Source organism: Papaver somniferum, chromosome 2 (assembly GCF_003573695.1).
Source record: "Papaver somniferum cultivar HN1 chromosome 2, ASM357369v1, whole genome shotgun sequence".
NCBI classification, from domain to species: Eukaryota; Viridiplantae; Streptophyta; class Magnoliopsida; order Ranunculales; family Papaveraceae; genus Papaver; species Papaver somniferum.
In genome coordinates, this window is record NC_039359.1 from 119952150 (window position 1) to 119977819 (window position 25670).

Here is a 25670-nt window from a genome sequence, read left to right on the forward strand (position 1 = left end):
TGAGCATCCATTCGAGAAAATATGCCAAAATTAGGGTTTCGACGAAACTGAGGAAAACACCATGAGATGATGAAAAATAATTATAAAATAAGGAATGAGGAGGCGTGGGACCGCCGTGGTCAAGGAATGGTCGGCCGGTCGTGACCACGGTCATGTGGTGCCTTTTTCCTTAATTTTATAATATTTCTGTTATTTTATGAAAAAATCATGAATTTTGAGAAATTTGATGAATTTAGGGAGTTTCCATGAATTGAAGGAGTTTTCATGAGTTCAGGGAAGCAAAAAATATTAAAATAATAAAAACAAGGGCGTGTGGGACCGTGGAGACGCGGCCGGCCGGCTAGGGCCTGGTCCCACGAGTTTCCCTAATTTTTTAATATTTTTAGGTATTTTTGATGATTTGAGGGAATTTTTCCTAATTTGAGAGAAATACCATAAAATCAAGGAATTTGATGAATTCAAGGAAAAATAGGATAAATAATAATAAAATAATAACGCAAAGGGCATGTGGGATCGGCTAGTGGCCCGGTCCCACAAGTTTTCATAATTTTATTTTATATTATTATTATATGATGATTTGTGCAAAAATACCATGAAATCAATGAGTTTTTTCATGAAATTAGAGAAATAACAATAATAATAAAATAATAAAAAATCGTGGGGTGTGGGGACGGTTGGGACCAAGGCATGGCCGGTTGGCCAATGGTCACGCCCCACACTCCTTTCCTTAATTTTATATTATTTTTATGGATTTATGACAATACCATGAAACCGAGGAGTTTCCTCGAGACGAAGGAGATTTGATCAAATGAGAGAATTTTCATCAAATCATGGAAAATAATGTATTAAAAATATAAAAACTGGCGTAGGACTGACCACGACATGGTTGTATTTTCATCAAATCAATATTTTTAATTATTTATTATTTTCTTCCCTATTTTGCATAGGTTCATCGTTTCGTTGTATTTTGAAATACTCGTTCGTATGGTGATTGTTAGTGCATCGTCGTTGAACACACTTTCACCATTTGGATTGGGGCTTACTTAGAGGTAGCTCAGACGCCCGGTTGTTGATTATTTATTACTAATTGTGGAATTCAGTGGAGAATAATTCACAAAACTGAGTAATAAGATGTTTATTATTAATTCATAGGATCGGCTGAGGATTCGACTACGAATTCAGAATAATAAAGTGAGCATTACCATTCCATGGGATCGTAGATTCGACCATAGAATCGTAGTAATTAAGATTTATCTATTACCATTTATGAGACCAATTGTGGATTCAATCATGAAATCGGAGTAATGAGATAATATAGTTATTGTTATTCTATGAGATCAAGCTGTGGATTCGATCATAGAATCAGAACAATTGTTTATTGCCGTTCCATGGGACCAGTCGTGGATTCGACCATGGAATAGGAGCAATTGTTATTGTTATTCCATGGGACCAGTCGTGGATTCGACCATGGAATAGGAGCAATAATAGATTATTCTGGGAATTCAGTAGTGAATGTCACGGAAAAATTAATCTTATTAGGAATAATTAACTATGTGGCTCAATACTAGCAGAGCAAGTTGTCTAGGAGCATTAATTATCCCGATATGAGCTTGTCGGTAAGTCATATCCTTTATATAGTCAGGGTAAACTCGTTGTTTGTTCCTGAAGACGTTACCGCTCTATACTAGCAGAGCAAGCTGTCTAGGAGCCGTCCATCTCGTGGTATTATATAGAAATAATCACTGAAAGTATTCAGTGTTCATGAGATATGTCGTTGTCCAGTCGTGAGACTACATATCTACACGTACTCTGAGAGAAAGTACTCTCCGTCGAGAATTCGATGAGAGACCCATGTCTCAATACTCACGTCTGATTGCTGGATCAGAGCTTTATATAATTATGAGTTCATGATTTTATACCTTGTTGAAAATCCACCATCTACAACATTAAAGTGCTTCCAAGTTGTTTCTGGTCTTAGGGTCAACAACTCAACAGTAAGCCTGGTTGGACTGGGAGATACTCCTCTACTAGACTCTTAGGAAATACAATTAAGATGTGTGACTGAAAAGATACCGATTTGTTCTTAGGACTGCCACTTGGTGCCAAATCTAATTCAAAGGACATTTGGGATCTTGTTGTGGATAGGTTAGATAGTAAGCTTGCCCCGTGGAAAAGAATTATACTATCGTAAGGAGGTAAAATTACACTCATTAAACATGTTTTCTTTAGCCTTCCATTATATTATTTCAGCACCTCTAAAGCACCATCTTCAGTCATCAAATTACTTGAAAAAAGAGTTAGAAATTCTCTTTGGAATGATTGTGACTAATCTAAAAGAAAACAAGAGTTGATTTGTACTTCAATAACAAAGGAAGGTTTAGGCTTGAGAAATTTAAAAAAATTTAGTCAAGCTAAGTTAGCTAAATAGATTTGGAGATTTGGTAATGAAAAAGATTCACTATAGTATTATGTTATTTTGGAAACACATGGTTCATTTGTGTCTTCATGGATTCCGAACAAAATTAAAATCTCTTATAGATGTTCCTGCTAGAAAGCAAATGTTATTCATGCTGGCATGGTCTCTAATACTCTTCTTCGACAGTTCAAAATAGTGAATCAATCTATTTTTAGTTTGATGTTTGTTGTGGAAATCAATCTCTCAAGTCAACATTCCCTTCTCTTTACAAGATCAACAGCAGTAAAAAAAGGCACAATATCATCTCATATCGTTTATGGTAACTAGAATTTTGATTTTAAGAGGGCATTTTCCCACCCCAAGGATGAGAATTTGATATCTCTGTTGGATATTATTGGTAAAGAACTTCCTCCACGGCTATGTGATTCTAATGATCGACAAAGATGGATTCTCCCTACTTTCTCTACCAGTTCTTTATACATTGCACTAGATCAAGCTCTCGATTACCCACAATTTCCTCGTAAAGATATATGGGATAACAAAGTTCCTACCAAAATCAATTTCTTTTAGATTGTTGCTCACGACAGAATTGTCTTAATTGATAAGTTTATCGTGTCAACAAGTGTTTGTTATGTGGAAATGCTGACAAGAGTGTGAAACATTTATTTTTTAAATGCTCGTTATCAAGAATAATTTGGGTTTCTCTATTACCATCTTGGTCGTCTCTAAAAGCACCTGCAGATGACAAAATAGTATGGTCGTTGATTCCTATAACAACCCTTTGGTTATCTGGAATGAAAGTAACCTCGAACATTTGAAGAAAAATCCAACGATGTACAACAACTACAGTCGACCCTCGATAAATGAATGCTCTCGGGGCCATGAAAAAATATTCGTTTAGCGGAGTTATTTATTTATTGACAAATGAATATTTTATTTATTTATTGATAAACAAATATTTATTCATTTAGACAATATTTTCTTAATTAAGAAGTTAAATTGTATAAGAGAAAATATACAAGTATACCTAGGAAATATTGGTCAAAATTCTTATCAGTAATTCAATTAACATTAATTTTCTTTTGAATTAACTAGTGTCATTTCTAATTTAAGTTATGGAAATGTGATGGACGTTGAACATTTTTTGAACTATCCTAACGAGAATGATGCATTTATGGAGTCTCCAACAGACGAAGAAATTATTGAGTTAGTAATGAATAATGCGAATGATCCTGAACCAGATGATAGTAGCGTCGTGCCAAAGGTGTCATCTAAAGATGCTTTTCAATCGATGGTCAATTTAAAAAAAATTACTTGCTACAACACGAGCAAAATATTCCAGAAATTGTGTAAGCATTGCGCATAAAATTAAGGATACGGTGCATTTTGGTTTGGGTGGAAGAAAAAGATAATCAATCAAAGATGAATTTTTTTGATTTCATTCCTATATATATTTTTATGTAAAATTTTCTGATTATGTATTTTGGTTTACTTTTATATATATTTTTTTATATATAATTCAGTGATTATTCATTTATATTTCTATAGAGCCTTTAAGGATCCAATTTTTTTTATTCATTAATGCATTAAGCGAGGTTATTGATTTATCACCTTGGCCCAAGTCGGGACCAGGGAAAATTATTCATTTGGCGAGGTTATTCATTTATCGAATATTCGTTTATCGAGGTTCGACTGTATATCAAAATTCAAGAGATATATTGCTCTGTTGGACATCACAGTTTAAACCAAAGTCTTAGATGATTTTCTAACTATGTAGTCTTCATCTGGGATGTCAGTTTTCCTTTTTGTTGTTCCTTACTCTTGTAAGAGCAAATCCTATGAGTAGTGTCACTCCTTCATTTGAAGGAGTGAACTACCAATTTGCTCTAATTAGAGTCCACTACGAGTAGTTTTCCCCTCCTTCATTTGAAAGTATCGAAAATAATTTATTTCCTGCGGTTATCCGAATAGAAAAAATGGGGTGAGACTCACACAAAACCCAGCCTATGTTAAACCCCCGTGTTGGAAGAGATTCCACCTCGCTCTCTCTATCGAATATCCAGCGGGATTCAACCGGCAGGAAAGATATGTAGGAGTTCCGTAAAAGTATACTTTTTAGAATGTCAAAACACACGAAAAAATTAGAGTATAGAAGCAACAACCGATCTCCCAGAAAATAAAAAAAAACAGTACAACACAATAACTTAGCTAGCGCACTGCTAAAATAAGAATACAAAACATGATCAGAACAAAGGAAAAAATTTTAAAATTGCTAAGACCATCTCCAATGAGGGATTTGTACCCTTAAATTAGGGAAACCCCATCTCCTATTGGGTTGGGAATTCCCCAAAACCCTTCTTACCTACCCTATATATATAAGGAATTTGATTGGGGAATAGGGAATAAGGGAACCGGTATTCATTTCACCTATATAGAAACTAAATCACGATCGGTATTCTATTCACCGATTTGTTCTCCATCGATATTCACTAACCCGATCGGTATACATTTCTGTGAGGGGGTCCACCATATAAAACTATTAAATACTAAAAAAACGTTTAATAACCTGGTGGGTTCACCAACTATGACTATTAAATATAAAAAACATTTAATAAGACTAGGATGGGAAAATTAGGCTAAGGCCCAACCCATGGATAACCCATAATATGAGGCCCTTAATTAAAAGAAGTTTAAATCTAGACCCCAAATTATTAAAGGTCGTTGATACCCTTATGCATATAGTCAAGCCCATAATTAAATAAAATTTAAATTTAGGCCCAAAATTATTAAAATATTATGTGATGATGTTCCAACCACCTCCGACCACCACAGTCACACCACCTCCGACCACCACCGCCACCAACCACCTCCGACCACCAACGCCAACTACCTCCGACCACCACCACCCCCAACCACCTCCGACCACCGCCGCCACCAACCACAACCGTCAAACCACCTCCGACAACCACCACCCTCCACCTCGGACCACCACCACCGCCACCAGCCACCTCCGACCACCACCTCCACTGACAATCACCGCCTCCAACCACCTCCCGCCACCACCGCCAACCACCACCAACATATGACATGTGTATCCAGAAGTTACACATGTCATAGTTACACATGCATATGACATGTGCAACGCAAAGTTACACTTGTATATAGATGTGTGCTCAGTAGTTACACATGTGTACGCAAAAGTTACACATGCGTATGGCATGTGTAACTACAAGTTACACATGCGTGTATGTGTACTTATTAGTTATACAACAAAACTACACATAGAAAATACATGTATTACTTTAATTTTCAATAATTCGTTTGTTTATCAATAATAGTAATTGCTTGTTATTCACAACAAACGAGTCAAAAAACTAGATATGTAAAACGAAATCATCGAAATAAGCCGCTATATCTTAGAAATAAGCCACAATATCTTACAATAAAAATGTTCTATTCCCTTCTTGTCTTCCTCGATTCCAAAATGCTTGGATATCTGAAAGAAATTAAACACCCATGGGATTAGGTTGGGATAGAAGAAAAAAAAAACTGAATTTGTAGAGCATATGCCATGTAACCAACTTAAAGTAATCAGAAAAAAAAACTATGAAGACAGATGTGTAATCAGAAATTACACATGCATATGGCATGTGTAACTGAAAGTTACACCTACATATAACTGAAAGTTACACCTACATATAACTTGTGTAACAGTAAGTTACACATGCATCCGACTAGTGTAACAGTAATTCAATCACTAAAACCAGAAGTTACATATTCAATCAGTATGTGTAAGTAAAAGTTACACATCTAATTAGCATGTGTAACTAGAAATTACACATCTATTTAGCTTGTGTAACTAGAAGTTACACATCTAATTAGCATTCGTAACTAGAAATTACACATCTATTTAGCTTGTGTAACTAGAAATTACACATCAATTAAGAAATTCCTATCATTAAAATCTAAGGTTCCAAACATGATTCCATGAGTGACAATGTGAAAACTCATCTTAAGACGACAAATATCAGCATATGCTATCTTGTTTCTTGTCCAAACAGTAATATAGGGAGGAAAAAGAAATCCTACTTACATGTTTAGTCGGTACTCATCATCAATTTTTCTCTTTCAAATTATTTGCAGCTTCGGCATCAAGCTTCATACAACATGAAACTTTGCAAGTAACTTCTCCCCTCATTTGAAACTGGAATACAAGTGAGAGATTTCAGTTTCAAAACATAATACAACATCAAACGATTAGTGACGAACATCAACCTTCTAAGCAAAAGCATTTAAGAAATGATAAAATATAAAAATAAAAATGATACAGGAAGTGGAGGCTCACTATGTAAATAAGAACCTCTCCTAAATTCTCAGCAGTGTTCATAATTTTTGTGCGCTTACAGTATTTGAGAAAATAATACTGATCATAGTTAAGTTGGGCTCATGTGGAAGAAAGCTTGTCGACTTTCACTTGAATACCATCATCTTGTACAAAACACCAAGGCCATTAGATGAACGCACGATAACTGACAAAACTTAACAGAATAGGAAACTAGATAAAATGCCTACAACTTTACTAGTTATAATAAAAATTCTTCATTATAACTCTAAAAAAACAAAAAACTTAAACAATAGAAACTTCAAAACATTAGACAAGCTAGCTCTCACTCACAGAATGCTATTCCTAAATTTTAATTTGATAACACAAGCAACCATGCCCTAATCAAGTAAGGACTCTCTACAAGGAAACACCATCTGTTGAAACAAAACAAATAATATCTTGTACGAAGTCAAACACCACAACAGAATCGATTGAAACTCTATTACACTTATATTTTGCCACTTTTGTACGTCGTCACAGTAAACTTACCTGAAACCAACAACATGAAACTAGTTATAATCAAATCTAGAACTATCTAGGTCTTAACACTACTTCAATAAAATGAAGTATCAAGAATAAAACCTTCAAATTAAAATCAGAAAATCTTACTAGTCGAATTGGCAGATTCAGAAAACATAATCAGTAAAATGCATTAACCAAATCGGAGATCCAACACTTTATACCAACACTGTACAAATACAAGTATGGTTCTAAAACACATGTAAGCAATACTCATGTTATAACATTATAATTATAAGCTTCTCATCCTCACTTATGCTGAGTAGCTAGTGCTTCGTTGCCTGCAGATTATTAGACGGAAACCAAAAATCTGGGAATATCCCAGATTCAATTACGCTGCTTCCAAATCTTGTGGTTTTGTAAGTACCTTTCCTGCAACTCCTTATTTGTTACCTTATGTTGTTTAAACTCATTTATCTTTCCTATGTCCCCAAACCGTATCAAATAACATATAAAGATCTTTCCTATTTTGTATGTGTAAATTGCTGTTACACATACAAAATGCATGTGTAATAAATAGTTACATATGCATATAGCATGTGTAACCAATAGTTACACATGCATATTAGCATGTGTAGCTAGAAGTTACACATCCAATAATTATTTGGAGGAGCAATCATTAGAAAGTTAAGACACTCACATTTCATCCGAGCGATGCAACATCCTTATTGGTCTGATTAATGTCACCCTTAGTACTCCAACACATGCCTATATCTTGTATGCGCAGTAGCAAGTAAACATTAACTAACCTGCAAAAATCAGTAAGCTAGAAAAAAACTACTAGTAAACAACAAACTGACGCAATTCAATGTGTCAAGTTGAAAAGAAGAAAGAAACTCAACAAATTCAGTTGCAAAATGATATAACCCAGAATAACAAAATCAGGGACTACTGAAGGGGAAATATACAAGTCACAGATTCATGTTAGACGCAGTACAGGGAAGCTAAGTAATCAAGCTTCCAGCAATTATAATAGCTACTAGTAACCAATGATTCAAAAAACAGGACCTTATGCACTTGTAACAATTACAGGGAAATCAAATTAGAAAACTAGATAAAGACAACAAACGAAAAAGAAAACAGAATTTATATAATTCATGCACCTATACCAAACAAAGTAGATACATGCTCAATAGAGGACTTAACAGGCCAGCCCTGGAAATCAGCAGATATAGGTACATACTAGAAATATCCATCACCCTTATTATGATATACCAGATTTCTCAGAAATAAAACACAAAAATCTTCAAAATACTCAAACTATACACAAAGGCATCAACAAGATTGAAAGACAGAATTAAGAGGATTTATTATGATACCAGATTTATTTTTAGTAATTATAAACCATCCTCATTTTACCACTTCTTCAATTTCCTTGCCTTTTAATTGCATCTAGAATTTTTATCTTTGCCTTTGCCTCCGCTTCTTCAACCTTTGAACATGAACTGAAATCTCCCTAATCGGATTTGCCTTTTTCTATCTCAGGAGAGGAATTATAGGGATCTCTTCGACTATTCTCCTCTGGGAAACACCATCAAAGAGCTTAGACAGAGATACAGAGACGATAAAAATTAATAAATCAATTGATCATGGAGATATATAAGTTCATATCAGATCGAAAATCAAAAGTAAGTAAATATTCAAATCTTCAGAGGGTAATAAGGATTAAGATGCTCTAATCAAGAATCACAAGTTCAATTGTCGATCGAGATTACAAATTAAGAGACAGATCAATTTCTAACAATAAGCCCTAGAAAATTTGTCGACAAATATTTTTCAAATTTCTTAACTCAAACACGAAGATTGGGATAAGATGATAATCGATCTATACTATGATCATGAATTAATCAATGAATTTCAGTTGAAATCAAAGTTAATTAGATTTTCAAGAGACGTAAGAATTAGTTTCTTCTGAATTTTATTTCCGAATCAATTTCTGAATCACGTAATAAGAAATTTCAATTGATCTAAATAGGATTAGAAGGGAGAAACTTATCTTTCTCAACTTTTTGTTGTTGAATCTTCGGATCTAATTGCTGATGACAATCTTCATCATCTCTGCATCTCGATTTTGACTTACTCAGAAACCAATGAAGATCCAGACACATCGTCAGTAGATACATAAGTAGAGTTCAAAGAATCTTATCATTTCTTCCTCTTCGTAGTACATCGAATCAAGAAAACCCTAGAAAATGAATCTAATCTCTGGTTTTCGCTCTGGTTATAGATGGAGAGAGAAAATGAAATAAAAAATGAAACTGAACATAAGCCGGATACAGTTCATCAAATGTAAATGGGGTATTTTAGGTATTCTAAAAATGTAGTTTTATTGGTAAGACCTAATATTAAAAGTTTTGGGGCTGACAATATTAAAATGTGAAAGTATGGAGTTGGGAGAGAAGGATCCATTTTGTGGGGCTTGTATATATTGAACCCATATAGTAGGGTGGTTCTAGTATTTTTCACTTAAATATTAAGTATAATGTGGGGGAAGGTTCCTCGCCAAATAGAACCCTGATAGTGAATTTAAAACTCGATCGCGAAATATTAAATGAATCGGTTAACTCTTTAGTTCTAACATCATTAGACATGGTGATCCCTTATTGCTTTACATGTCGTTATTTTGTGCCACGTCGTACTTTAAGGGAATTCCCTCTTTCCTCACTGGAGATGGTCTAAGAAGAAAAAGAAATCATCCAATTATCAATATTCTTTAATAGCAATACTTACTCAATTGCTCGAATATTGGTCCAACTATCAATATTCAGTAATTCATCGAATGAGCAATACTTGCTCAAACGCTGGATTCATATACTAATACTCAGTAATCTATCGATCAATTGCTAGAGCAACATTTTCTCAGATTGTCAACATCATTCATTCAAAGAACCACGTCTCAAAGAAACGTTCAATTCATGAATCATGGAGCGTTCGACTATCATGCTCCACTAAATAAAACCTAGACCCTTTGTCTAATCAAATCAAACGACTAACTAGTCAATTCCACGTTCGTGAGACAATCACGTCACATGGGGGATATCAATTAGGATTTTGGTCTGGAGGCCTACAACACGTGTATTCATCCACGATGAGAAATGTGAGTAAGTCGTGCAAGCAGTTGATGGATTTAGCAAAGTAGTGGGTGGAAATCAACCAACCCTCTCACGTACGAGGAACTGGTGAAACCACGATTTCCCACTTTCCCACTCTTTCACTCGAGAAACTGTCACACTTACTGGAGATCAATGTGTCTACTATTCTGGAAATATAAATAAGTCTCTGAATCCATGATTGAAACATTCAACATTCGTCTAACAGAGAATTTTTCGAGCAATCACTCTCAATAATTCCATCAATCGACCAGAACTTATTCGAACTCAACAGTTCACAGAAAACTTGCAGAAACCCACAACACATCCACAATCCTTGATCATTATTGATCTCACACAATTCTTAGATTCCCTCCTACAGATTAACCCTCTTCCCTCTTTGTGACTGAGGAACGGTCATTGATTTGGTTTAGGCCGGAGTCCTACAGATTGATCTCTCGAATTCAAAGCACTTCCGTGCAGTGCATCTGTTTGAGGTTAGGCAGTTCGATCGGTTGAAGAAGCTTCCGTCACACGGTGTCTCCCCACTCCCTAAAAAACCAGCGAATCATTTTTCTCCATCTACAGACACAGTTGAAACAAAATCGGATTGATTCAAAAGAATCAATTCAGGAACATTTAGCCACGGATTGCAAAGATTGCATTCCTTAATATATAAATACATTTGTTCATGAGTATGAAATCATACTTAACCGATTTTAGAACTTAAACCAACTTTGTTGCAAACGGGTACGCAAACTTAAGTTCCGGACTTTGGTCTCGTCCGACAGTTCGCAGACGGGTATGCATACTGTCATTCCGGACCTCACTCGGGTAGAACCTTTCGCAAACTGGTATGCAAACTTGGTTCCCGGACCTGAATCATACCACAACAGTTTGCATACTGGTATGCATACTGTATTATATCCATACAATGGTTATTTTTTCTAAACTCCCATTTCAATCATTGAAACATCCTTAGAAGACGACAATAGTTGTCTAACACAACTATTAGCTTATAAGTAATTTTCAAGTGATTGAATGATCAATACGAAACATTCCGAGTCTACATCAAATGACTGTCTCGCACAAATCATGTAAGATGTTTCAAGGAAATTTTCACATGATCATCTTTTGACTCATTATTTAGTTTCCAACAAATAAATTATTTTCCAACTAAACTCGTCAAGAATAATGACGAACGTAGTTAAAGCAAAAAGCTTTCCAACACATATTTCGATAAAGATATAAGCGAGTTAAACTCAGCTCAAAAAATCAAATGTGTATAATGTAAAAGTCTATATAACTATACGACTTAGTCTCATTAGGAGATAGAATATAATAGACTTCTGAGTGATAGATAAGTTTAGTCTCCACATACCTTTTGTTGATGAAGTTCCTCCAAGCTGTCCTCAGTAGATCTCCGTCTTCAATCGATGAACGCCGTGAAGTCTAAAGCTCAACTACACATTATATCATATTCCGAGACATAGATATAAGTAGACCAGAAATCAAGACTTATAGTTTTGATCACCTAAACTTGAGAAACAAGCTTGAGATAGCAACGCTTGCGAGTTCGACCGAGCAGTGCTCTAACAAACATAAGTCACCAAGAGAGTTAAACTTAATTTGTTACTAGAATGATCTAAAATATTATATAATAAAAACATGAATTCCGATAAACTTTTTTTAATACAAAAACAAAGTTACCACATGCATGATGTGTAGCACGTGCACAAATCTAGTCTATGAAACAACGAGAAAATTTCATTCTTTGTCTATCTCATAACTGAAAGTCTATTGCTTAAAAGTTTCTTATTGTCGATGATAAACATTTAATACTCGCATTCAGGATTAAAATCAAAACTCGTAAATTGGCACACAAAATTACTACGTAGTGCATCTAGTTGGTCACTTTAATAATAAAGATATAATGATTCAAATTCGGTATATCACATTTTCAGTCACGTAGGAGATTAAAAGTAAATACAAATGGGTTAAAACGAATTTCCATGACCTATATATTGAAAAACAATTCGCATTCTAGATCAACTTCAAAATGAACTTCCAAACATTGACTCATTTATTTCTCATATGTAATTTTACAAGTCATGTATGAATGCACCTAAACTATGATATAAATTATGTTAGTGAAAACTGTAATGCTTTCCATGAATGACTAAGTGCATGGTTCAGTGGGGAGAACAAAGATAGCATCTCAAGTTGAAAAAAAATTGTAATCTAATTACATGGAAAATGTGGAAAGAAAGATGTGAGGCTACTTTCCAAAAAAAACCGAATGAGAAAAAAATAATGAAAAGACAGCAAGACAAATAGTAAAATTTTCAATACCTTTATGTATGTCAACAACCGAACTTATGATATCACATGAACACTCTTTTATGACCTTATGCAGGATGAAGCACTACAAATCATACTCATAGAACCAGATAAAGAAATCACTTTCATGAGCTTAAAGTAAATATAACTTTGTCAAAGCAGAATCCCACAACGACTTCATGGATTGGACTTACTCTTATTAATGTATAATACAAAACAGAAGGGGGTTTTGAGTCTTGGACGGTCGGATAACATTTTGAGAGACAAACAGGTGATCCGACCATCCTAGTTTCATCCCAACAAAAGACATCTAGCGGTTGTGGTGTTTCTAACCTCCTTCCATTATGGAGATATTGATAACCTTCTTAATTAGTTCATCATTAATTAAAAAAATAAATGTGCCATTAAAAAAATAAAGTGAAAAATTAAATGTTACAACAATAGAAAAATAAATAAAAATTCTTTGAATCATTTAAAAAATCAAATTATCCAGCCTTCACCGATCTACAGAACATAAACAATGTATTCTTTTTAATAAATATAATAATTTTCATTATGGAAAAGACGAAAAAAAACAAATAATAATTTTCATTATACTCATTGTATAATGAACAATCGAAAGAAAAAAAAAGAATAATTTTTATTATACTCATTGTATAAAGGGAATAATCGAGAACAAATACATATCCAAAAAATGACTTACGTACCAAAAATTTGCGCTTATGTCGTAGGCCTAATTTTATTTTTCGCTATCGAATAAGCCAATCATCGTCAACCTGCAAAACCCAAATAACATTAGAATTTCAATGTGTAAAACCCAAAGAAAACAGAACTTTATAATAATTTTCTAGCATTCATAACAAATGTATTTTTGACTGAGACATTTCACCAATCGAAAAATGAACCATGTTTTCACCCATAACAAATTTACTATTCTTGGAAACAGTTGAGCATTCTTGACCAATATCACGACTGTTTCTTCATCGGATCTTAATTCCATAAATAGTTTAACCAAAATCTGCAACACAAACAAAAATAAGAGCAAAAAACCTTGATTTTTTTTTTCTGATTGACAACATAAACAAAAAGTAGAGAGACTCTAAAAGGTGGGCTGTAGAAACCATTTGGCGGGCATACTGAGTCGTGTAAGTTTCAAGATACTTTGATGTTAACTTTCCAGTAATACTTTGAAAAGCCAACAACAGTAAAACCTTCTTAAATTAATACTCGTTAAAATAATAATCTCTCTAAAATAATAAAATTATTTAGTCTCAACTAGTCTTGCATAGGTTAAATTTCTTCTCGCTAAAATAATAATCTCTCTAAAATAATAAATTTTCTCGGTCCCAAAGCTATTATTTTAAAGAAGTTTTACTGAATATGTAACATATTCAATGAACACTGGTCGTGAATTTTACATAATATATATACTCTAACCATTACTATATTATGTGTCTCAACTAAGGAAAAGCCAATGGATCATAGTGGTAGTTCAGAAACTCAGATAAAACAAATGTCCAGGATGAGAGAATGAAGTCGGGAAAAATCAAATAAGAAACCGCGTCGACGACACATATATGACCCAGATTATGCAATGAATAATAAGACATACAAACACTTGGAATCTGTGAACCGAGATGAAATGAAATGAATGGTTTCCCTGCCAGAATTTAGGCCGGGGCACCCGTTGGGGCGATTTAAGTCAAAACCTGACAACGGGATGACGCAACTTATCGAGGCCGCTGAAAAATATCGTGAGGAATTAAGACACCAATGTTCCTTCGAGGAGGAAGATGAAGAAAGCCATGCATCATGCATCATCAATATGCGTAATTATTGGTGATTCAGGAAGAGAACGAGAAAATGGATTTGAGGCTGCGCCGAAACCATGCATTGGAAAGGACTTAGGATCATACCAGAATGGAATCACCAGAGCATATGGATAACGAACACAGGACGATAGTCCCAGCGATCGAGGAAGAATTTCTGGGAGGATGTACTTATATTTACTTCTCATCAGATGAAAATTCAACATAATAGCCTGAATACAACACAAATCAGTATCACAGACTACCAATCTATGAGGATCGGAAATAAATTCGTTATCTAAGGAAAAAATAAAACGGAGTTTTTATCCAAATTTACTATTTTAATTCTAGAGAATATTATGAGGAATTATTAAACAATTATTTAAGCATAACTGAATTTATAATTATTTGGATTAAGATTTTCATGTTTACAAGTTCTAATGGGTCGAATCAAGCCTCATAATTATTAAGATCATTATAACCAAAAATTATTTTGTTACATCCCGTGTCGTTATGACGCGGGTTATTTCTAGTTATATACGTATTAATCCAAGCTAGGAGACCCTATACATACTGCAATATTAGAGGACAACTGGAGGAAAAATAAGCAGAAACTATCTTCCAGTAGGCAACTAAATGGAGTGGCTATAAAATCATATTTCATAACAATATACCACCAACTCTGAAGTTGCTAATGAGAAGATATGCTAAAGCACGATAACATAGATATATGATTAGTAATGACTTTCGAAATCAAACTACTTCAGTTATAGATTTTAAAAGTAATTACTTTTGTATTAATATTTAGATACAATATTAGTAAGGCAACAAACATTTCCATTTTTGTACAGAAATGTCATAGGAAACATCTAGAAAGAAGATACCCTACTAGCTACTTTAAACAATCTTTGTATAACGAACCGGATACCATTACTTCACTCTATTAGGGTAGAGTGATATCATTAGTTTTATTTTAATATTAAAATTATGTAAGATGCCGGTGTCATTGTAGTACAGTAGTAAAGTTGCTGGATGATGATACCAACTACCTGAGTTTGAATCTCGTCAACACCAAATTCTTTATCGACCAAAAAAAATTTATGTGATATTTGGTTAACGTGTAAAAGCATTAAAGTAGGTTTACACGACTATTTGATTAGCTAGGTGATAGATTTCACTTACATTATAGTGCACCATTGTAATCTTAGTGTACTTATTATTTTTTCGTTGCGGCAATGATTTTATTTCGATACATAAAATCTTATATTTAGGAATTTCATACAATTTGTTGCTTTCCAAGGAGATTTATTTTAATTTTATATATTTTTTCTTCTTGGAGGTCATATCTTACGCCCCCTCCTCTATGTTTTTCTTTATCTTCCGATTAATTAAAAAGAATGTATGATGATAATTACTCTTTCTCAACAATCGTTATAATCAAGATTGTGAAATTTGAGAGCATTGGCAGATAGTTGGCACACTAAGCAATTTTCTCAATCAGACAACTATATCTGGAGTTTGATCCCAGCAGCAATCGTTCACACGATATGGAAAGAAAGAAATTGTGGAAGGTTTGAACCTACGTACCTCTTCAGGACTGATAACGATCTCATTTTGGAAGTCAAGTCTTTAGTCCTAACTTGGGCAGAAGCTACAGGTCATAGAGTTCACTTGAACTTCTCCAACACTGTCTTGTCTAATTGGCAGACAATGTTTTTGTAATTTTCAGTTTGTTTGCAGTTTTGTTTTCTTTACCCCATCTACCTCTGGTAGATTTGCTTGTACATTCCTTCTTCTATTAATACATCCTCTCTTTCGATAAAAGAAAAAGGTTATGAAATTTGTGAATCATGGAGCGAATTGTTTTTCAATTTTGAGAATCCAATCGTATGTTAAATAGTGAATCGAAGATTCATAGATGATTATTAAATCGTTACATGTATGCCTATAAATATCGTTGAACTATATGAAACATTCTTAATTTTGATATTTGATGTACAATTAATGTAAATATAAAATATGTTAAGTTAGAACAACAACCAAGTTGGAACATTGGTAGAGGTATGATTTGACTCGATTTGGTATTTGATGTACAAAAGTCAAGAATCGCAGTTAAAGGAAGAGTCTTCTGATTTTACAACGATTTGATCCGATTTGTAAATTTTCGAATCGAATCACACGATTCACTTCACAACCATGCAAAAATCAATCCATGGTATGAGGTTTTAGTTCTCATTTTGAGGATTTTTTTTTCCATGACCTGATAATTGAAAAATAATTCGTAATCTAAAGCAATGTTAAAGTCAAAATGATAACATTTGAGCCGTAAAACCATCTCCCCGACCAGAAAAATAGTCGTTATTATCAATCCATGGCACATGAGGTTTTAGTCCTCATTTTCCGGATTTTTTTTTCCCTCTTGCCGGAAAAATAAATAATGAGGGTGATTAGACACCAATGTAGTAATAAAAACGAGATGATAGAACCAAGTCCAGAAATAAAGCTCCTCAGTCTTTTTAACCATTAGCAGTAAACCTCCACGTTTTCTTTAAGAGGCAAAAACAGACAACAAAAGTCAGTGTTTTTCTCTGTAGACCTGAAGTCTTTAGTACCACTAAAAAGAAATTAAAAAAAGGAACCAACTTCCCCTCTTTTTGTTTTTCTTCCTCTCCCTTCCATTATATCTCTGAAAAAGGAGAAGACTTTGATAATTGCTTCAGTCTCTAATTTGGAGGGGTGTTTTCTCTTTTTGGGGCACTTTTACTTTTTCTGGTTTTTGTTTATTAGGGGGAGAGGATGTTCTCTGGTTTGATTCAACCCCTTGAAGCTGCTTCTGTCATTTCTCATCATCATCAGGAAGAGATCCAAAGTGGGGGGATTTCTTCTAATCACAATCATCATCATCTTCATCATCGTTTGGACCCTTGTTTGGTTCTCACTTCAGATCCAAAACCTCGTCTCAGATGGACTGCTGACTTGCATGAACGTTTTGTGGATGCTGTCACTCAACTTGGAGGCCCTGATAGTAAGCAATATCATTTCTTCTCCTTCTCTATTTTGAATTTCAGTAATTGGGTTTACTTTTATTTTGTTGGCATTGGTGTTTGTCTTGTAATTTTGCCCCATTGTTTGGTAGAATTGTGTTTTAGAAACATAGTATTTCTTGCTGGAGATTTGGATTGAGTGTACTACTTTTACATGCATTGTGCTCTGGTGCTCTTGCCTGTGCATTGGGTTTGTATTTGGTGTTGCTTGACTCTACCACTTACCCTCAAAGAAATTAAGGAATGGGAAAATAGATGATAGAAATGAAGAATAAGACTAATTTCTGTGAAGATTGTTTGTACATTACTTTAAAGAGAAATACAAAATCGGAAACATAGATGATAGAAACGGAGAATAAGAGTAATTTCTATGCAAATTGTTTGTACATTACTTTAAAGTTTAAAGAGAAATACTTTGATGGGTTCATTTTGAGGTTAGCAGTGCATGCACATGCAGAATTTCAGCTGTGTTAGTTTGGAAGGTCCTCTTTGCCTGATTTTTCCTGTTGTGTTTTTGGATCGGTTCTTGCCTTATAATATTATTCTTCCTTTGTAAATGAAAGGGACTTCCTTTCCCATAGCTGTAGGAATATGACTAATTTAACATGGAATGTGTGCGAGATATCCCTGGGATTTTTATCATAGCGATCTTTTTGTTGAGTTTCATTCTTTAACAGAAACAACTTGTCGTCTCTTGGAGTTTTGTCGTTTCTCTCATTAACAGAAATTTATTCCTTTTCAGGCGTAAGTTAATTGAGAATGAGATTTTTTTGAGAAGTTTTTTTTTTTGAACTCCTAGACTTAAGATGTTTCTAAGGTTCTGATCCATGGAGTTTGAGAAGAATTTATCATTTTTTGTCTCGGTCTGTTTATACATCTTTTACTTGTATTGGATGCTGAAGCTTTCCAATCGTTAGGGTTATGTCCCGACCCCTGATGTTCTCCCTTGTCCCTCATAGTTAATCAGAGCCTCCATCTTTGTAGTTCCTTTCTTGTGATACTTTTCGTTTTGTTTCTGCCTCTTCTTTACTTTTGCTATAGTTGGAGTACTTCCACATTTGTCTGGTTATCGTTATGCTTTGGACTTTCATTCCCTTGAAGTTTCAAAATAAATCTTGGGTAATCTTGTCGCTCTGAAATTTCAGTGTACAGTTCTTTTCCTTTTCAATTGCATCTGAGATACGAGTTTTGATGGTTTATTATGATATTCTTTGTAAGAATATTGGTAAAAAAATCCCAGAACCTGGTCCCTGAGTGTAAAGAACTTAATTGGAGCGGGATAGTTAGAAAGTGAACTGCAATCAAAGCCTCTGTTTAGTAAAGTCACAGCTAATAGTGATGTTCAGTAGTTTGATTCAGTATTAACTTTAACTTCTCCTTTTGTTGTGCAAAAAAAAAAACCCAAAAACTTTAAACTGTAACAAATTCCTTATGCCAGTAATCTCAGCATTTTGCATCCTAATTGCAGAAGCTACACCGAAGGCTATTATGCGGACTATGGGCGTAAAAGGACTTACACTTTTTCACTTAAAGAGCCATCTTCAGGTTTTTTCTCATAACCAAGCTTCTTTTTTATAGTGTTTGATAAATGGATCTTGGAGTAAAGGGAATGGTCCTTGATCTTTCTTCTAACTAGTGATACTTGTTTTTGCATTAAAGAAATACAGGCTAGGTAAGCAATCTGGAAAGGAATTTGTTGATGCACCAAAAGACGGTAGGTGATTGTGGTTCGTTAAACTTATGCATTTCCACTGCTCTTCCCTTTATTTACTTCCCAAGTTATTTTATGATGCACTTAAAGAGATTGTGAAGTTGTCATGACTGTCAATTAATCCCGGGTCGAACTTCTGTTTCATATTTCCTCTTCGTGGATAGCTTAACCTCCTGCCTAACAATGATATGTTGCACGTGCCATTATTGGGCAGTGTCAGGAATTCTGACCCAAAGCAAGTGAAAAAGTGGGCATGCCTCTGGATCATAATGGCTTAACAAAATTTAAGATATATGTTACTTTCTGCGCGTCCTAATCTAGTATCTCTACATAGAAATATCTATCTTATTTGTGATAAAAAAAGCTTTCATGGGTCAATCATCAGAATGCCTACTAGAAGTATTTGCTCTGTTGGACAAAATCTGTAACAAAGTACCGCCGACTGCAGATTTTGGTTTTGTTCGTCCTTTTCTTTTGCTGACCTTCGAGCAAAATTCCTTTCATGTGGGCAACAAGTACATAGAAGGTTGTGAACGCTTGCAATTTGGTTTGTCTGCTTTCAACAGTGCAAAAATAATAATTTAGGATGCCATGTTATATAAGAGTAAAGCTGCAAGCTGACACATAAATTGGAAACATAGTACGTGAATGAAATACTTTTTACATCTGAACAATTTAATTTATGATTGTTGTGATTGAAGAATGGTTTGAATGAGTAATTTTTTTGTTTTAAATAGAATCCGTCGTTAAAGTTTAAACTAACTTCGTCTGTGATCAAAACGAAGCAACTGCAGCATCATACCTTTTGGGTAGCCCAGTCATGGGTACTTCATCTCCTGGCTTACCAGCTTCCGATATCAACGAGTAAGATGAACAATTGATCTTTTCTTTTTGGGAAGGTTTTATTTAGAATGCTTATTGACTAATGAGCTGGGAGATGCCATATTTAGGGGTTATGAAGTCAAGGAGGCACTAAGAGCACAGATGGAAGTGCAGAGAAAATTACATTTACAAGTTGAAGTATGTCTCTCTGTCCTCTTTAATTGAAATTTTAATTCTCTGGTTAGATATTCTGAAAAATCTAGAATCCAAATATGCTTTATTATTAAATCTATAATTTATTTGCAACTTAGTTTTATGGAGCTTGATAAAATGGAAAAAGAGAAATGAAACAAGACTGCGTTTTTGTGCAAATAAGCTTGGATGTAACCTTTTTATTTTTCTAAGAAATATGTAGGTAACATTAATCTGATCCTAACTCTTGTGCCCCTGTATTTGGTGTTTTTATGTCGCTATTGAACACCTTGTATCGGTGTCAGACACTTACACCCGTTGTCATTGTTACATAGAGTAATACTAGGAAACTTCGTTAATTATTAAAAGATCGATAATCCATGTTTGCTACATTGCTAAATCTGTGGAGTGAGTTGGTCATGTATCCCTTGTTAGGGTTGTTTCTGCCAAAAGAGGAAAACTCTTTTAGTTCCAACATTTATAGAGGCAACTAATCTATACTATTGGGTGTAGATGTTTATATATGGGAATCTGACCTGGTAATGTGATGCATACTTTATGTAAAGGAAGTTCTCACATTTTTTATTTTCGTTTTTTTTTACAGTAAGTAATTCTAGCTAATTTTGATCAATTGGAGTTGATTTAAGTGTATTGATTTCCAATTTTACCCTTCTTTAAGAAATGGGAGAATTTGCAGTTTGGACACTCTTTATGAAGTTTGCTAAACCGAGGAGTAATTTCTGAAGTTTGCTGTGTTTCTTATTTCTGGATTATATGATACAGGTTGAGAAACACATGCAGATTCGCAAAGATGCTGAACTAAGATATATGAAGTCGATGCTCGATAGAGCATTGAAGATGCTTCCTGAATACAGCATGGATGATAAAGGGGGAGTACCAGAGCCCAAAGACATTGATGAATCGGCAGCGCCAAATCCTTCCATACCCAACTCTGATCAAATAAAACTCTACTCTTTTAACCCGACAAAAGCAGCCAACGTTATTGTCCCTGAAAGTGATAGTCCTCATAGTCTTCAAACAATGAGAGCTGATTGTTCTACTGAAAGCTGCCTGACTTCACATGAAAGTCCAGCGAATTTGTCTTTGGAGACTTCCACTGGTGCGGGCGGTGTAAAACGAGTTAGGAATTTGGATTCAGTATCAAATTCGCTGATTTGGCGTGAGACGAGAAGGCTAGCACAGGACAATGATTTGAGTTGCGTCAACCCGCAAGAAACCACTGGATATGAAGGATATGAAGCAATATAAGCAGAACATATAACTAAAATCCATCTACTTCGGCATGTCCTTGATATACTTGTTAGGAGGGTTCTTTAATATGTTAGCTTTCTGTTGTTTACTTACCATCCATCACATTCACTGCTAGTGAATGCCAGATGATCAGGTTGTAGTTCTGTAGGAAAGGGGCAAGAAAATATTTTGACGTGTTCCAAGCTGTAAATGCGTAGCTATTAGTAGCTTAAATAACAGATGATCAAGTATAGTGTGTACAAAATGGCAAGAATAGCATCTAGACATGGTTCCAAGTTTCAAAGCAGTATTAGTAGGTTAAATGTACCACTGTTGGCTTCTGAATAGAGTGTTTTCATCCTGAGGTTACTCCGTTGCTGATTTTCTTTCTGGTATGATTGTGGTCCTCCCATAGAAGTCTGGGGCTACTAATCTGTCAATAGGTAGATCAAACAAAACGCTAGGAGGGCAAGGAGTGACTTATGGTTCCGACTTCCCGCAACATTAATGTTGTTTGTCCTCGCTGGTGGTGCAATCCGGCTGTGTACGATTTATGGTTGTAACTTGGCTATTTGTTCCCTCTTGTTTTTTGATTATAGTGTTGATGGTTTTTGGGCATGGATTAATTCCCCTAAACAGCTGGTCACATCTTGCCTTCAAAATGTGTCCGCCTGTGGATTAAGTTGTAGGAGTACATACTTTTGGTGCTAAAGACTCCAGTTGCAGTTTGCTGCCACCTCTGAATGTCTCTACCATGTCTATTGGTATGCGCAATGGTTATTAAGCATGCATAGTGTGTGTCAAAGATAGTTTGCAACAGAATATTCCATAATACCTTGGCTAACAGGCGCTTTCTGTGAAAAGGGGTTTCAGTTTCGGAGATTCTTCACCAGTTTCCCAAATACAATTGGGCGTGATATGGTCCAAACCCTTTTGTAAGCCTACATTTGTTAAATCCTTCTAGAGAGTGACCCCCAAGGGGTATATGAGTTAGCTAGCTAAATTGTTCTCAGCAAATCGACCAAGTTGTGATTGCTAGGTTAGGTTGTTTGTGTTATATCTTCGAGTCTAATCCTCCCGAGGTTAGCTACTACGGCCGTCCATGCCTTAAGGCATACACCTTTGCAGCATTTTCTTTTTGTGATCAAAGAAAATTGGCTAGTTGTGGATTTTGGAATCATGTAACAATTCATTTGGTAAATGAGTAAAAATACCAAAATTCACTTGACTACCACATTCTAGTAGATGGGTATAAGCAGCATTCCCATTTCAAAGTGCAATCTAAAGCTTGTAAAAATTCCACGCCTGCCGAGGCCAGTTGGTCTCCTCCCGATTAGGGTGCAATTATTTATTTCATTTTTTTGACTAAAAAAGGGCGAGTTTTATTAAAATCCAATACCGAGAACCGAAGCTCGTTTTCCAGTAATAAGTATCGGGTCGAGCAAAGATAAACCACATAACGATCTTATCTCCAGAGATGCGGCTAAATTTTTTTACACCGGCTGCCTGCAGGTCTAGGCGCAACCCACCCTTTAGTAGGAGTAATCCTTAACACATTCCGTGTCGTGTTGTGATAAACAGGGAGTGAGCACACCGCTCTAGTTGGGTTTACGTATTCACGACCGTTAGAATAGCATATTCACTTTATCCCTGCCCAGAAAGCAGAGCAAGTCTGCCAACTGGTGATTTTACAAGTTCGCATGCTGAGGGTATGACCATCGTCTAAGTTGACCCTGATGACTGGCCCGTACACATGAACCAGAATCCATGTATACGGCTTACCACCCAGATTGGCATGTCACCAGATGCTGATGCAACGACGGTTTTAACGCTCAACATTGTTGAAGGGTCCGGTAGTCTGGTCATTCCGGCAAAGGTCATTGCAATGATTTATCCACATCACGATGAAATTTTCGAAGATTACCCGGGCCTGTCGGCCAAGGCTATATACTCGTTGAATACATCGGTGTAGCGCGCGTGCGACCCAGAACATCTAAGGGCATCACAGACCTGTTATCGCCTCAAACTTCCGTGGCCTAAACAACTATAGTCCCTCTAAGAAGCTGGCCGCGGAAGGAATCCTCCGCATAGCTAGTTAACAGGCTGAGGTCTCGTTCGTTAACGGAATTAACCAGAAAAATCGCTCCACCAACTAAGAACGACCATGCACCAAATTATTAAAATCCAATACATCACTAAGAAAGTAATGGTACCGGTGAAAGCAAAATACAAAATAAAAATACTCTTCCACAAATTACATAGACTTAATGAACAACAGCCTCCCAATTAAGGTGATTCCTTTAAAGATTTGAATACCCATACACCAATTATAAATCAAAGTTTTGATACCATATTTTAAGTTACTTGTTGAGTTATATCTGTCATTGAAAACTCTTGAGTTTCTTTCAAGCCAAACAGCCCACCATATTGCAAATGGGATTATGTCCCAAATCTTAGTTTTCAAACTTAAATTCTTCCCTTTTTTTCTTCTCCATTCCCATAATGTATCCCTCACACTGCCTTGAAACACCCATTGAAGATTATAGATTCTTAAGAAGTAAAACCGAATTTCTCTAGTTGTATCACAATGCAAAAACAAGTGTTGGTTTGATTCGACACTTTTCTTGCATAACAGATAGCTTCACATTATATGTATTCCCCAGTGAATCCATTGTTGGTGCAACATTATAGCAGAGAGACCAAACAAAGAAAATCACCTTCTGTGGTATTTTTGGATTCCACACGCATTTGTAAGGGAAAACTAGCAAAACATCATCCTCCAAATACTTATAACACTCTGCCACTGAGAATGTTTTTGTACCATTCTGCCATAATTTGTGATCCTGACCTTTGTTAGAGAATGGCTCGGTTGAACCCACCAAGCGTTGGTATGTCAAGTTTGGTTGTCATATTTTAGTGAATCAAAACTCATGTTAAGAGTCGCTTGATTATGTACTAGAGTTAAACTTCGTATAGGTTAGCTTGAAAGTATTAGGATATGAGACATTACAAGTATTGCGAAGACTTGAAGATGTGAAGAAGCAAGGAGCTACAACGACATCAATCATCCTTCCACTTGAGGTTAGTGATATTTGACTTGAACTGTTTCATTCTCTAACGTATCTTTCAAGTCGTGCGTATTGAAAACATAACTGCGAAGCATATTTCAACTCTAGATAGACATAGTATTAAGGAATACAAACGAGGTTTATTGCTTAACCATTAAACTTTGTAGATAAGACATCACCATAATCATTTGAATGCTATTCTGATTATGTATGGGTATGAGGTGAGGATTTCATCTTAGGGAACAATGTTTACATGTGTTCTAAGGAAGTAAGTTCATAAACTTTTTTTGTGAACCGAAAAGGAAATTTCCAGGTGTTATTGGTTTTGTTGTTCATTGCATATCTTATGAACAACCAATATGTGTGATAAAGTAGAACCGCTCATAACTTGTTGTGTTTTTGGTAGAACTATTCGCAATGGCCTGACTTTTGTATTGGTATAACTTTTATTAAAACCAATCTTAAGTAATCACCTTGGTATGATCGGATTATATCTGCCTTGGGGAAAGGGAACCGATCCTTGTAAGGGGTGCAGTACATCAAGGGGAACCGATCCTTGTATGGGGTGCAGCAAGGTTTACAGCAGAAAGGGGAACCGATCCTATGAACATGTGTAACACATATAAGTTAGATACCATATATATGTGGGGAACCGATCCTAGCACCTAGTCAACCGAATCTTTTGGGAATCTAGTGTGACTATGCGTAGTACTCACATGGAGGTAGAACCGAAACTTGTTTTGGTAGAACCGTAAACCCATGATTGTGATTGAATGTTGGTTTGATCAATCACATAGTTCTTGAAAGTCAGATGAACCAATTCTAAACTTGTTTGGAAATGTGGCAAATAGGTTTCAAGGTTGTAAGTGTGGAAGAGAACTTACAAAGTAAAGATGTCGACAAATTTTGAACACGTGCTGAGAATGTTTATTTCTATAATTGTTCAAAGATATCCCTTAACGGCTAAGGGAAGAGAATCCCAGGACCGAAACACAAATAAGTTAAGAATCTTTTAATTAAGGTTAT

The 25670-nt window shown here is 35.2% G+C and overlaps 1 protein-coding gene across 2 annotated transcripts; it reads left to right on the forward strand.

Annotated features, from left to right (window-relative positions):
- Positions 1-17158: 17158 nt before the first annotated feature.
- Positions 17159-21952, forward strand: LOC113348956 (protein PHR1-LIKE 3-like). 2 transcript variants are annotated; one of them, XM_026592870.1, is made up of 6 exons: positions 17159-17581; positions 19069-19145; positions 19260-19314; positions 20097-20175; positions 20262-20331; positions 21109-21952. In XM_026592870.1, exons 1-6 carry the CDS (start codon positions 17353-17355, stop codon positions 21592-21594), a joined length of 996 nt encoding a protein of 331 aa, XP_026448655.1. In that variant the 5' UTR covers positions 17159-17352; the 3' UTR covers positions 21595-21952. The 2 variants fall into 2 exon arrangements, with proteins under 2 accessions (XP_026448655.1, XP_026448656.1); XM_026592871.1 differs by having other exon boundaries at positions 20106-20175.
- Positions 21953-25670: the final 3718 nt, after the last annotated feature.